This window comes from Puma concolor, chromosome C1, assembly GCF_028749965.1.
Source record: "Puma concolor isolate L17-30 chromosome C1, mPumCon1.1.hap2, whole genome shotgun sequence".
Taxonomy (NCBI): domain Eukaryota; kingdom Metazoa; phylum Chordata; class Mammalia; order Carnivora; family Felidae; genus Puma; species Puma concolor.
Window position 1 is genome coordinate 55,936,387 of NC_141674.1, and position 12,816 is coordinate 55,949,202.

Genomic DNA, 12,816 nt, shown 5'->3' on the forward strand with positions numbered 1-12,816 from the left:
AAGTTGGAGGCATCTGGACATGGAGCAACACTGTGCATTTAAGGGGAGCCAATGGGACAAAGTCAGGATGCCAGTATTCTTCCCGTTGCCCAGGACCTTGCAGCCCCACACTCTACTTCTCACACCTGCTAGACATTCTCCTCCAGGATTCTTCTCCTCAGTTATGCAGTGCATTCTCTCATCCACACCCTTCCTCAGGCCAGAAGGTAGTGGTATCAGCCACTGCTCGGGGAAAGAGCAGGTTTCAGCCGTGTCTGTCTCCGTGGAAATTGAGGTCACTGCAATTAGTGCCTTTGAAATAAAGTTTGGGTGCAGACCCACCTCGCCACTCACCATGTGGATGGCCCTTGGGCAACCTGCCTGATGATCTGAGCCCAAGTTTCATCCTCTGTAAAACAGGAATTGATAATATCTCCCATGTATACTGTTTGTGAGGATTGAGTAAGATGCCATGTAAAGCACATGCATCATACAAGGCAAAGATCCTTCACTTTATTTCCGGAAAGACTCACACTTGACATCTCCTTTCACTATTGAGGGATTTTGTCTCTGTTAAGTTACATTAACAAGAACAATAATAATAATAGTAGCTTTTATATATGTGCACATATGATTATATATTTATTTTATACATATTATATACAGGATACATAATTATATATAATATAGTATATAACTATATTATTAAATAATATACTCAGGGGCGCCTGGGTGGCTCAGTCAGTTAAGTAACTGACTCTTGATTTCAGCTCAGGTCATGACTCGAATTCATGAGATCGAGCCCCGTATCAGGCTCACACCGGGCATGGAGCCTCCCTGAGATTCTCTGTCTCCCTCTGCCCTTCCCCCACTTGCACACATGCACTCTGTCTCTCAAAAAAATAATATATTCATGTTTATATATACAGGCACATGCCAGATTTATTGCAGATTTGGTTTCAAACCACAATAAAGCAAATACTGCAATAAAGGTAAATGACTTTTTGGGTTTCCTAGTAATGTTTTTACTATACTGTAGTCTATTAAGTGTGCAATGCGCTGTCTAAAAACATAACGTATATACCTTAATTTAAAAACACTTTATTACTAAAAAATGCTAATCCTCATCTGAGCTTTCAGCAAGTCATAATCACTCAACACAAATCACCAAAACAAATAATGAAGAAGTTTGAAATGTTGCAAAAATTACCAAAATATGACAGAAACACAAAGTGAGCAAATGCTGTTGGAAATATGCCAGTAGACTTTTTTGAAGGATTGCCACAAACCTTCATTTTGTAAAAAAACAAAACAAAACACAGTATCTGCAAAGTGCAATAAAGCCAAGCACAATGAGTTATATCTATAATATATATATATATATATATATATATATGTATATATATATATATATATATATATATATATATAACTTTTATATGCCAGGCACTTAAAAAAACCTTTCTCAAGCATTAAAATCTAATCCATACAACAGCTTTATGAGGCTGTACTATTGTTATGCCCATTTTTCAGATGAGAAAACTGAGGCACTGAGGACTAAGTAACTTGCCTAATGCTAGTCAGCTAAAATGGTGGATCCTGGATTCACATACAAGTAGAATGTGCCATCTGCCTTTGTATTATAGGCTCTAAAAGATCTTTAAGCATAGGGTGAGCGGAGTATTTCTAGTAGTCAACACCTCTGAGCTGAACAGACTAACCGAAGAGGTATTCACACACTGGGCCCTCACTTGGTGGCAATCTTGCAATGATCTACGGTCATGCACTCAATAAGGATACCAATGCTAGTGTCAGAGGGGATTCAAGTACCAGGAGCTGAGTCAGCTGAGCTTTAAGATCCCTGTCTTCCAATGCTGACATTCCACAGTCCCAAGTCCTAAGAGCCTGAAATAGCACAGTGGGAAGCAGCTCTGGGTCAGTCCCGGACACCTGGCTCCCAAACTTGTAGCTTTGGCGTCATGGTCTCTGTTTGCCTGTTTGAGCATGAGGGGATACAGAGGCAGACAAGGCCTATAAAGGGCCCATAAAAACCTAGAAGAAATGCTGAGAAAGACATACAAAGGGTTAGAGACAGTAACAAGGAAAAAGGTGAAAGAAATTGCCATACATAGGCCTGAAGTTCATTGTAGCATTATAAATAGAAGCCAAAAAATTGGGCATAATGGAACCTGCCACCAGGGGAGCAGGTTAAACATGTGGGTACATCCATAAAACAGGATATTATAAATGAGATCTATAATGTGTCTAAAAGTCCCTAAGACACCTAAAGGTAAAAAAAAATTTTTTGTAACAGCTGTCTGAAGTGGGTTTCATTTGTATAAGGAGAGAAATTTTATATACACTCAACTCCAGCAATGTATAGGATATTTCTGGGAAGCCTACATAGGAAACTGATAATGTTGGTTGGCTTTGGGTAGTGACTTGGAGATAAGAGGGCCACTTAATTTGCATTACAGAGTCTCTCTTTCATTACAAAAAGATGTGCATATATATGTCTTTTGCAAAACAAAAAAACAAAAAAAGCCCAGTAAATTAGAAAATAAAATTTAGCTTAAACATGGCATCTGTGGTGATGGCCTTGAGGCAACCTCAGAACCCCATGTCACTTGACCCTTGAAGTGGGCAGACTGCTTCTAAAGACCCTTCTCTCCCGTTAGAGGCTGAGGCAGACATCAGAAGCACAACAGTCTTTCACCTCCAACAAAATTCTCAGGCCTTAGGTCCCTGTACTTCTTAAGATGTGGCTAAAAAACAGGTCTTTAAGCTCTGGAGGGAAAGGCCAAATCATAAAGGCGACCACTAGGATGTTCTCCATTTTGAGCCTGTAGAAGCTAAACAATGCCCTTGAGATACCTGAGGACTTGCCCTAGGACATGTTACCCAGAGAGCCTGCTTTGTACACACTCTGAGGAGCAGGCTCTACCAATATGGCCAAAGCCTTCAAGAAGGCAGAGCAAATGCCCCACTTATGGAAAAAAATAAGCCATTTCTGTACCCCGTATAGTCCCTCCCACATCTGGGGTAACCGTGCTTTGGCAGCCAAAGCAGAGAAAATGGCAGCTGTGCTTCCCAGAGCTGAAGGCCATCTTCCAAGCCAGACTGTTGTGCCAGGGCCAGTTTGAGTAACCATCAGAAAAGAACACTTCCCCCCACGCCCACCCCCCAAAAAACCCCACACACGCACTTACCCTCTAGCTTGTCAGTGTCCTTTGTGGAAGTCTGTCCCGAGACCTCACCATCATTCACTTTTGGATGCTTGTCATGCTCAAGGAAAGGAAGGGGACATCAGAAGCAAGTCCAGACCAAAAACCACTCTTGCACAACTTGGCATTTGACAGATGAGGGAACAAAAAGCCAGAGAGGTTGATGGAGATTTCTCAGGCTATTGAATATCAGAGTTGGGAGTAGTCCTCAGGGTTTTCCCTGTCATCCTACTCTTCCCTTCAGGCATGAAATATCTCTATTCGCAGATGGCTTACGGACATGTAAAAAACAAAACAAAAAAAAATTGACCGTATAAAACATCATGTACAAAGAAGGCCTTCATGAAAGAGGAAGGCATCAAGCAGAAAAAGGTGCAGAAAACAGGAGGGTGGGAGGCTAGCAGTGGAAGCCCAAGTGTGTTGGTGGCTTAGTAATGTGCTTAGTAAGACCAGGACGGTGTGCCTGAAAGTTTTTGAATGGAAATATGGGGAGGTAGAGGAAGGTGCAGGAACCTGACTGCCAAACTACAGGCTGGGAAGCTTCACTATGTGAGTCTGAGCTGTTAAAGGCTTTGGAACTCTGCTTTAAAAAGATCAAGCAGTGTGAAAGAGTTTTGAGGGGGTAGGTAGAGCCCAATGAAGCCCAGAAAGAGAAATGTTAACAGAGTGGTTGGACCTGGACGACTCAGGAATCTATAGTAAGTTTGGAAAGGAAAGAGATTGGACATTAAAGAACTGGTAACTGAAGTGATGCTGACCAAGATAAGAGTAGAAAAAATTAGCTATAGGGGAAAAAAAGATGAAAATTTTTTCCAAAAGTTACTCCAGAGGGTCTTTAAGAGCAGAACTGAGGAGATTATTACCCTGAACCGTTTAGTTGTATCAAAGCTCAAACTCACTAGCATCCCTTAAAATTCTCTTCATCATGTGACCTTATATTTCCAAAGCTTCCGTTTACCTGTCAAAAGAGAGAACTAGCATGTTCCAGAATAGACCAGTCCTCCTTGCCCATCACTTTCCTACCTGGAAAGTCTCTCTCAAGATTCAGCTCTAGTGTGACTTTTAAAGTCCTCCCTGCCTCCTCCCCTAGACGGAGGCAAGCTCAGCCTTCCCTTTGCACCCACCATGTTCCCTATCCTAAGAAATAGCTAGTGCAGTTGGACTCCTCAGAAATAGTCTGGTTGAAGGTTAAGTTTGGTAGGTAACCACTCATTGGCAGGGGGTTGAGAAGTCCATGGCTCCTGTCTGCTCCCTGACGATGTTAACTGTTTCACTCCTGCCACAAAGTCAAGGTCCCATGATGTCCCACCTAGAACCAATCAGGCGATGCAGGCTGCAAGGCCTTTCAGAACCCTGAAGTCAGTTGTCAAAGGATACTTCTGTAACAGAGCTGTATTATTAGCCCGTTCCTCCCCTTTCTCAGGAGAAGATGCAGCTACCCTTGGACAGGCTCCTGACAGACTGGCCCACTCCTGAAGAACCTGAGCCTCTGGTCATCAGTGAAGTCCTGCATCAAGTGACCCCAGTCTTCAGACATCCTCATCACCCCAACTGGCCAGACAAGGGACAAGAAATCCAAGGTCACTATACCTCTGAGGAAGACACAGGATATAGTGCCTCAAGCCTACCACCTCCCAAAGCTCTCATTGCAGAGACAGGACTAGTGGATCTGTACAAGATGTTGGGGAGCAGGAGCCCTGACCCAAAGCCAGGACACCTAGCTGGCCCTGTGACAGTACTCCCAGTGGACTACCTTCCCACCCATGAGGGATACTTACCCTCCAACATAGAGTATCTTCCTTCACATGAAGCTCCTATAACTGATCCTCTGGAAGAACTAAAGCCTCAGCACATCTCTCTTTCCATTTTCCCAAGTTCTCTTCACCCACTCACCTTCTCCTGTGATAAGAAGCTGACTCTGGATCGGTTAAAGATGGGGTGCAGCTCCCTCATGCTGTGAGTGGTGAAGCTTGGAAAGTCCATGTGCTCCCAGCCCCCAATGTGTCTCTCATCCCCAGCCCACACTGCTCCAGTGGTCATCACCTCTGAGGTGCTGCTATCAGGTCCGTTTCCAAATAGAGGGCAAACAAAAAGCCCAGGGTTTGTCTTGGGAACTGAGAATTGGCTGTAACCCAGATGCCTGTCTTGCCTTCTCCAGAGCCTTAGGACTACAGTTAACCCTTGAACAATGTGAGGGTTAGGGGCACAGGCTTAAATCTGCATAACTTGTGACTCCTCAGAAAGTTAACCATTGTTCACTTTTTGACCACTCTTACTGGTAACATAAACACTTATCTTGTAGATGTATTTTATATACTGTATTCTTGAAGCTAGAGAAAAGAAATGTTAAGAAAATCGTAAGGAAAAAGATTTATAGTACTGTATTTATTGAAGAAAATCCACCTAAGTAGACCCACACAGTTCAAACTTGTGTTATCCAAGATTCAATGGTACACCGTGTGTACCTAGAGACTCCAATCTGGGTTCCCACAACTTTCTTTGCCAGGTTGGCCAGTAAAGGGAAATGATAGAATGGAAACCAAGGCTCTTACTAGCAAGGGCTAAGAATCCAAGCTTTATAAAGCTGCTACTCCATACCAAGTCATACACCTAGATCAGAAGCATCCAGTAGGCCTAAGGCAGAAATGTTCTCTACATTTCTTTACTGTTCGCTGCAGTTGATATGAACCACATTGGCTATTGACCACTTTGGAATGTCTAGTATGACTGAGAAGTGAATTTTGATTGTAATTAGTCACATATAGGAGGGCACAGGTCTAAATTACGGATCCACCAGTAAGAATTACAATGAGTCTTCAAAACAGATCAACCCAGTTTTACAGAGGATGTAAAAGATCATGGTGAACATCAGTATTACAAGGGCTCCCAAATGGTCATGACTGTTCTTATTTGTGAAAGCCTGTACAAATACACCTTTTTGCTAGTTTTCCTATTGTTTTATTTTGTCTTCACTCTCTTTCAGTGAATCAAGAACAACTTACTGGTGGGAAGTTCCTGTAAACCCGCAATATGACCTTGGGCAAACAGCTTCCCCTCTCTGAAATCCAAGGTTTTGGAAAGGAGTGGGCCAAAGGCTTTCTGTCACCTTGTTTCCTCTTCTTTCTGCTGTAGCAGCTGTTGCCTTCAGGATCAGGGCTATCTCAGGGTCTAATGGTTGCACTCACTTATGTCAACCCTTTCTACCCAAGGCATCCTGCTTTTCCTTCCTCAGGAAGACAGAACTGATGCTGAACTGAGCCTAGGAGGTAATTCTTTTTCCCAGCATGAACTTGAAACATGATACATGTTGTATTCACTTAAAGCTGTGGCCACTGGCTTGTCACCTTCCCCACCCCATCACTGCTTCTATCCCTTCACTGTAAGCCCTTCTGCTAAGCTGGTAAGGGAAGTCTTTTCAAAATGCTAATAGTACCCTTTCCAAAGTAACAGGATGAAAAGTCCAAGAAACCTTCTTAAATCCCTGTCAAGCCCAGGGCCTACACCCCAGCCTGATCCCAAACCAAACACTGGCACTGAGACCGCTTTGGTTTACCAAATGTCCCTCAGAGCTCTAGGAACTCAAGTGATGAACATTTGCTCTGCTTGTTCATGTTCAATTCTTTATGCTTCCTGCCATTCCAGATTTAATACAGTTCTTTCAGGCTTTCTTTGAAAAGCTTAGCAAGTTCCTTCCTTACATCCCTATTCTACTCTATTTAGGTGCTGCTCAGCACCGCCACACATGGTTTCTTGAATCTCAGCAGCTTCAGCGTTTGTCTATACCCAGGATGCGGTGCCCCTTGTTTGACTGTTTACAGTGGGTCGTAACAGACAAGGCCACCTCCTCAGAAGCAGGCTAACCTGTCACCTCTTGACAATGGGAGCCAACTTCTCTTGTTGCAATACCTGCTTTACCTAGCTCCGATTTTTCTTTTGCTGGCCTGATACCCATCTTAGTCATTCTTCCCCTCCCCACTCGGACCCAACACCCAACTCCCAGTCTCCCTATTACCCCTCTAGACCCTTTCCCTTTCCCAAGTGATACTACAGTTATTTGTGTTCCTAGAAAGTAAAAATAGGGGCGCCTGGGTGGCGCAGTCGGTTAAGCGTCCAACTTCAGCCAGGTCACGATCTCGCGGTCCGTGAGTTCGAGCCCCACGTCGGGCTCTGGGCTGGTGGCTCGGAGCCTGGAGCCTGTTTCCGATTCTGTGTCTCCCTCTCTCTCTGCCCCTCCCCCGTTCATGCTCTGTCTCTCTCTGTCCCAAAAATAAATAAAAACGTTGAAAAAAAAATTAAAAAAAAAAAAAGAAAGTAAAAATAAAGAATTTACTGGACTGTAAATAACTTGAAGGCAGGAACGATCTGCTTCCCTCACACCATACCTGGTTCACAGTAGGCTATCAGTAAAATTAAGGAGCCATCACCTACCAGTTTTCACCTTGTTCCTTCTGTTCCAGAAGCCAATCTAGCTGTGCCTGCTTCCTTTTGTTGGGACACTTAAGTTTGTATTTGTTCTTCATTCCCAACATTCTACTCTACTGTTCACTGACAGCATTGCTATATAATACATGTAGCAGTGGTTCTTATTTTAAAGACCTATTTGAGCATGCCTTTGGCTGCTCACTCTGCCAGATAAAATATCCTCTTTCCATGAATGACAGAGGATGGGTAACCCTGTTCTGCCCTTGCCAAGTAGTTTTTGATTACAATCCCCTCATCCTGCAGATGCAGTCAAAATACCAAATTGGGCTGCCTCCTTTAACCAGGACTAGGTGGAACTCATAAATATTCACACATATTCATACACCCAACTTTAATTACACAGGAAAATTAGCTATGATTTTAATCCTCACGCCTTCCATACATCCCAAAGCCAACACGGAAATCTCTGCTCTACTGAAACACATCAAACTCCTTAATTCTGAGACCTAAATACTACAAATAGAGTCCAAGTTTACTTTTAATGGATTCATGGGAATCTCCACCACTAATTCTTGTGCAGAGATTCTTATCTTACATTGCCCCTTGAAAGGTCCCTCTTTCCCAGAAGCTAGAGATTCTACTTCCTGGGTCTCTGTCTTCCTTTTAGGCAATAAGAAAGTCAAACTAGTGTTATCTAGTTCTTTCCCTTTACTGACTTTTCCCTTCTGTCCTAATTTCTCAGCTTCCATTAATAGCCCACAGCTGCAACTCACCAATGCCCTGAGGCCAGTGAAAAACATGCCAGCTAGGCACATTCTATTCTTGTCAATCCCCTATGTTCGATTCTTGGTTTTTCTCCATTAGGCTGTCTTTTTCCTTCATGATACAGTTGTGATCTGTTCCAATATCTCAGCTCAAGTCCTCCAAAGGAGCCCAGTTTTTCTCTTCCTAACCTGCAGGACTCCTGGACATTCATAGTATCCACCCTATGAAAGGCTGATAGGTGAACTCTCAAGTAAATCACTTGTCTAGAATTAAGAGATCAGAAAGGTTTCTTCCTTTCCACTAATAAAAGATAAGCAATTCAATCAATTGCCTGTCAGTGGAAAGAAGTCAGATCTTTACATCGCAGCCTATACTAAAGCTCCAATAAACTAAAACTTTGCAAAACACCACACCAAGTTAGATAAAAATAGTTATATATGCCCCCAAATAACTAACTAAATTAGGTGCTCTTACAGATCAATATGAAAAAAGCCAACACTTTAAAGTAAAATGGACTGAGTAGAGCCAACTCACAACACATGTAACTGCCTGGTAAGCATAAAACAATCACCTATAATCAAAGGAATGAAAGATAATGCCATTTTTCACGTATCAAATTAGAATAAACTGGTGCGCACAACCAGGAATGTTAGTTGGCTTTCTGGAAGCAGTTGGACAATAATATTCAATAAAATTTGAGTAAACCAACTCCACACCTAGCAATGCAGACTAAAGAACAGTATAAACATCAAATAGGATAAAGGACTGATCACACCATACATTAAAATGGAGAGGGGGGCCTAAATGCCCTTCAATAGGTACCTGGTTAAACCATAATCTATATAACAGTTTTATGGAATCTAAGATTCCACTAGTTTTAGGACACACCATTACTTTATGCTCTGAGTAGGAAAAAGTGCTAAACTCTAATATGCCATCAATTTCCATGATGGATGTTCCCCCTGCCCCCACCATTTTAACATGCCTGAAATTGGAATGGATCTTTGAACTGATGAAAAGCATACTATACATGCATTTTACAAGTATAATATTGGACATGGAAATGGTCAGTTTCAAAAGGCTGAATTGAATCATCTCACTTTTATAAATCAATGCAAAACAAACAAACAAACCCTGGAAGAATATACACCAAGATGCTGCAGTGGCTATCTCTAACCATAGGTTTTTAAATTACATTCTTTTCACCAAAAACTCATTACTCTTGTAATAGGATAAAGTCAATAAAATATGAAGTTATTACCAATTTCCTTCCGAAGACTTGAAACAGTGGATCTAGAGACAGACCCTATTGAGCACTTTAAGCCCATGCTGCTTTCATCCTCCACCGTGTTTGGCACTTTCACTGACCATTAGTACTCCTGTCAGAGGGCACAGCAGAAAAGTAAAAAAGGCAAAGTAGATGACATGCTTGGTAAGGGTGGGGTTAGAAATTTTAGGGTAATAACTTAAAGCAGTGGATCTTGGAAATACAAAGTTTTTATCATAAGCCAATTTTTCCCAAATCCCCATTCTAATAGGAATAATGACCAGTATCATCAAACAGTCCTTCGTACATGCAGTTTTGAAGGGTGTAATTAATGCAGTGCTCACCCTGACTGGTTAAGGTATAATACCCACTATCAGGTGGGGAAACATACAAATTAAGTAACTTCTAAGTCATATAACTAGTACCTGATATTGGAGAGTCTTGTTTCAGAGAATAACCTTTATAATTCTTTCCTATGCAAAAGACTGCTCTACAAATTTATGTCAACTGGGGTTTTGACTATAGTTGACTATACTATAATTCCATAAAAATCTTTGATGCTATTTTTACTAGGTAACAAAAAACTGGCATTTCCATACTTTTAAAGTTCTACATCGTTATTTTTCTTGAGAAATCTACATAAAACCTTGGTAAATCTTAAATGACCAGAAAATATCTGGCACTCCTGAACTTGCTAATTTATCTCTCCAGCTAATCTAAGTCCTATAAGACACAGGCAGGCCACAGAAAGGAAGTGACTAACACTCCCAGTCAACTCCATTATTTAAAGGAAATTGGTAAATGGAGTATTTAAAGCTACATATAAAAACATTATGCCTTTTCAATAGAAAAATAACCAGAGCAACATTGTCTTTAATTAAAATAGCAATTACTCTACTTAACTTACCTATTGATTTTTTCCAAGTAAAAGGCTCTCTTAGGGCTGCATTTGACTTAATATTTTTGCTTACGTGAATTGTTGAAACATTAATGTCCTTCCTCCATTCTGTAGTAACTGACTCATTTTGCGAGGGGTCATTTATTTCAGCAGCAAAACCATTCTTAAGTTGGTTCTGCTGAGATTTCAATCATATCTCTGAGACACACAAACATATTTATGTGCTGTCATAGTTTACCTTTAAGTCAATTCATGCCTTTTTAAATTTCCACAAGTTTAAAGAATTCTTCCTTACGAGATCCTGGCCTTATGTAGGTAAAAGAATGTTATGTATCTTGTCAATTTTAGATATCTTACTACCTACCTAGAGGTTACTAGGACCCCAAGGGAATACTACAGTAACTATTAGGGAGTTTCTCAGAGAAGAAACTGTTCTCAAAGCCCTGAATTGTCACTGAAAAGGCCCTAACACCCCACAGCAGGATACTTTTACTAGTTCAAAAAACTGAAAATATTCCTTATAAACCAGGTGAAAACCAGTAACATAAGACATTTGTTCTTTATGAAAGAAAATCTCAATTCAGCTGCTAAAATGGCAATTATATACATCTTCCAACATTAGTGGACGATATGCCTATGTTAAGCTGAGGGCACATTTCTTGTGCCATCTAAAACCAAGGAGCCTGGAGACACACATCCCTACCTCTCCCCAACCAAAAAACCTCTCTCAAGGTGAAAATAGAGGGTCATAAGATTTCATTTAGAAACAGAAATCTTACTTTATTCCACCACATAGAGAGTAAAAGATCATTTGTCCCTCTGTAGAAAATACTTTTCCTAAGTTTCTTCTCCTCATACTTGTATTACAACTTTGACTAGATTCCTCTGCATTCCTATACATTCCCTTTAGTTTACCCCTCCTGGTCTATGGCAGGGTAGATTTTCAGAGCAGCTGCAAAGACAATTTTTAGAAAACACCCACTTTGACCTGCTTGCAATAGACTAAAATAACTTGCAAGGATAATTAAGTCAGTAAGCCATTTCTCCAGCTATAGATGCAATCTTAAATCAATTCAAATTTTTCCTCAAAAAATCTGTAGCTATTTTAAAAATCTAATAACTCTAAGGAGCAAGACTGATGATCCTGAAAATAAGAGGAACATCCATACCCTCCTGTAACTGGAGGATGCTTGTTAAATTTCAATTCTTTAATCAACAATATATCGGCAATTTTCTCTTAATAAATTTTGTTCGTTTTCTCCTGAAGAGGAAATCTTCTCAGATGATTTCACTTAGCATTATTCAGCATCCAAAGCCCTTTTCTTCTTCTGTCAACATGACTTCCAGAGCTCTACCAAGACTCAAGAAGTGTGTTGGGGTTTGGGGGCGTCAGTCTAATTATTAAAAACATCGATTTACCAGATTTTGTTAACACAGTGACTAAATGCCACTCAATCTTCAAGGGATACATTAACAAAATATACCTGCTATGGATGCTGACTTCCTTCCCGGTGACCAGTAAAACTTACATCTTAAAAGTAGCTTTATCCAATCCAGTCCTCTCATGCATCCTTCAGAAGCTCTTTAGACTTTAACACTTAAATGAAACCTTGGTAACTATGTACATGAATCAAGTTGAAACAAAATTATCTGTAGTTTTTGGAAAAGTTCTTCCTCTACTGGAAAAAAAAAAAAAGTGTGGAAGCTTCACTGGAAATTCAGAATTTCCAGGGAAAAGACAAACCATCTATCTATCTATAAACAGAACGGTAACTGTGTTTAGTTCAATTCACCAATTATGAAAGCTTATACATTTTCAGCCATGAAACTGGGAGTTGATGAGGTGGTAGTGACAATCAGCATCTTCTTTAATGTGTTTAGTCATCAATTTCCACAACTACCTCTGGCAGTCTGAGCACTTTGAGAGTGTGGCTGCCAAACAAAGCAACATTTTGTTATGGATTACTACACCCTAGGTGTGAGACAAGGAATTCATTAAGTTCCCAAAACAAAGTTTCTGACATTATTCAACAGCTAATAAAAAATTTTAGTCCAATGTAACCAAACCAGGCAAACAAGAACCACATTCAGCTGGACCACTTCATACAACTCTTCATGCTAGGTAGATGGAAACCAGTGCCATTTCTTCAAACTAAGAGAGCTCTTTAAGTCCTAAAATCTTTAAGAGAAATGATCAGCTACAACTGTTAACTGAGGGTAATATAGTGTAATCAGTACCATCCATTTTCCCTACTCAGTTC

General features: G+C 40.8%; 1 protein-coding gene and 1 long non-coding RNA gene across 3 annotated transcripts in view; one reads left to right on the forward strand and one right to left on the reverse strand.

Annotated features, from left to right (window-relative positions):
* Window positions 1–6,150, forward strand: part of IL12RB2 (interleukin 12 receptor subunit beta 2) — a 78,598-nt gene extending 72,448 nt beyond the window's left edge. For both annotated transcript variants that reach the window (XM_086717247.1, XM_086717246.1), the window contains exon 16: window positions 4,627–6,150. In XM_086717247.1, the coding sequence (XP_086573373.1) occupies window positions 4,627–5,163 (537 nt within the window). In that variant the 3' untranslated portion in view covers window positions 5,164–6,150. The remainder of the gene's footprint in view (window positions 1–4,626) is intronic.
* On the reverse strand, window positions 1,407–4,631 carry LOC147578088 (uncharacterized). The gene is made up of 3 exons (XR_015254774.1): window positions 4,328–4,631; window positions 3,189–4,284; window positions 1,407–2,043 (listed from the first exon to the last, which is right to left on the reverse strand). It is a non-coding gene; the product is annotated as an uncharacterized LOC147578088 (long non-coding RNA).
* Window positions 6,151–12,816: the final 6,666 nt, after the last annotated feature.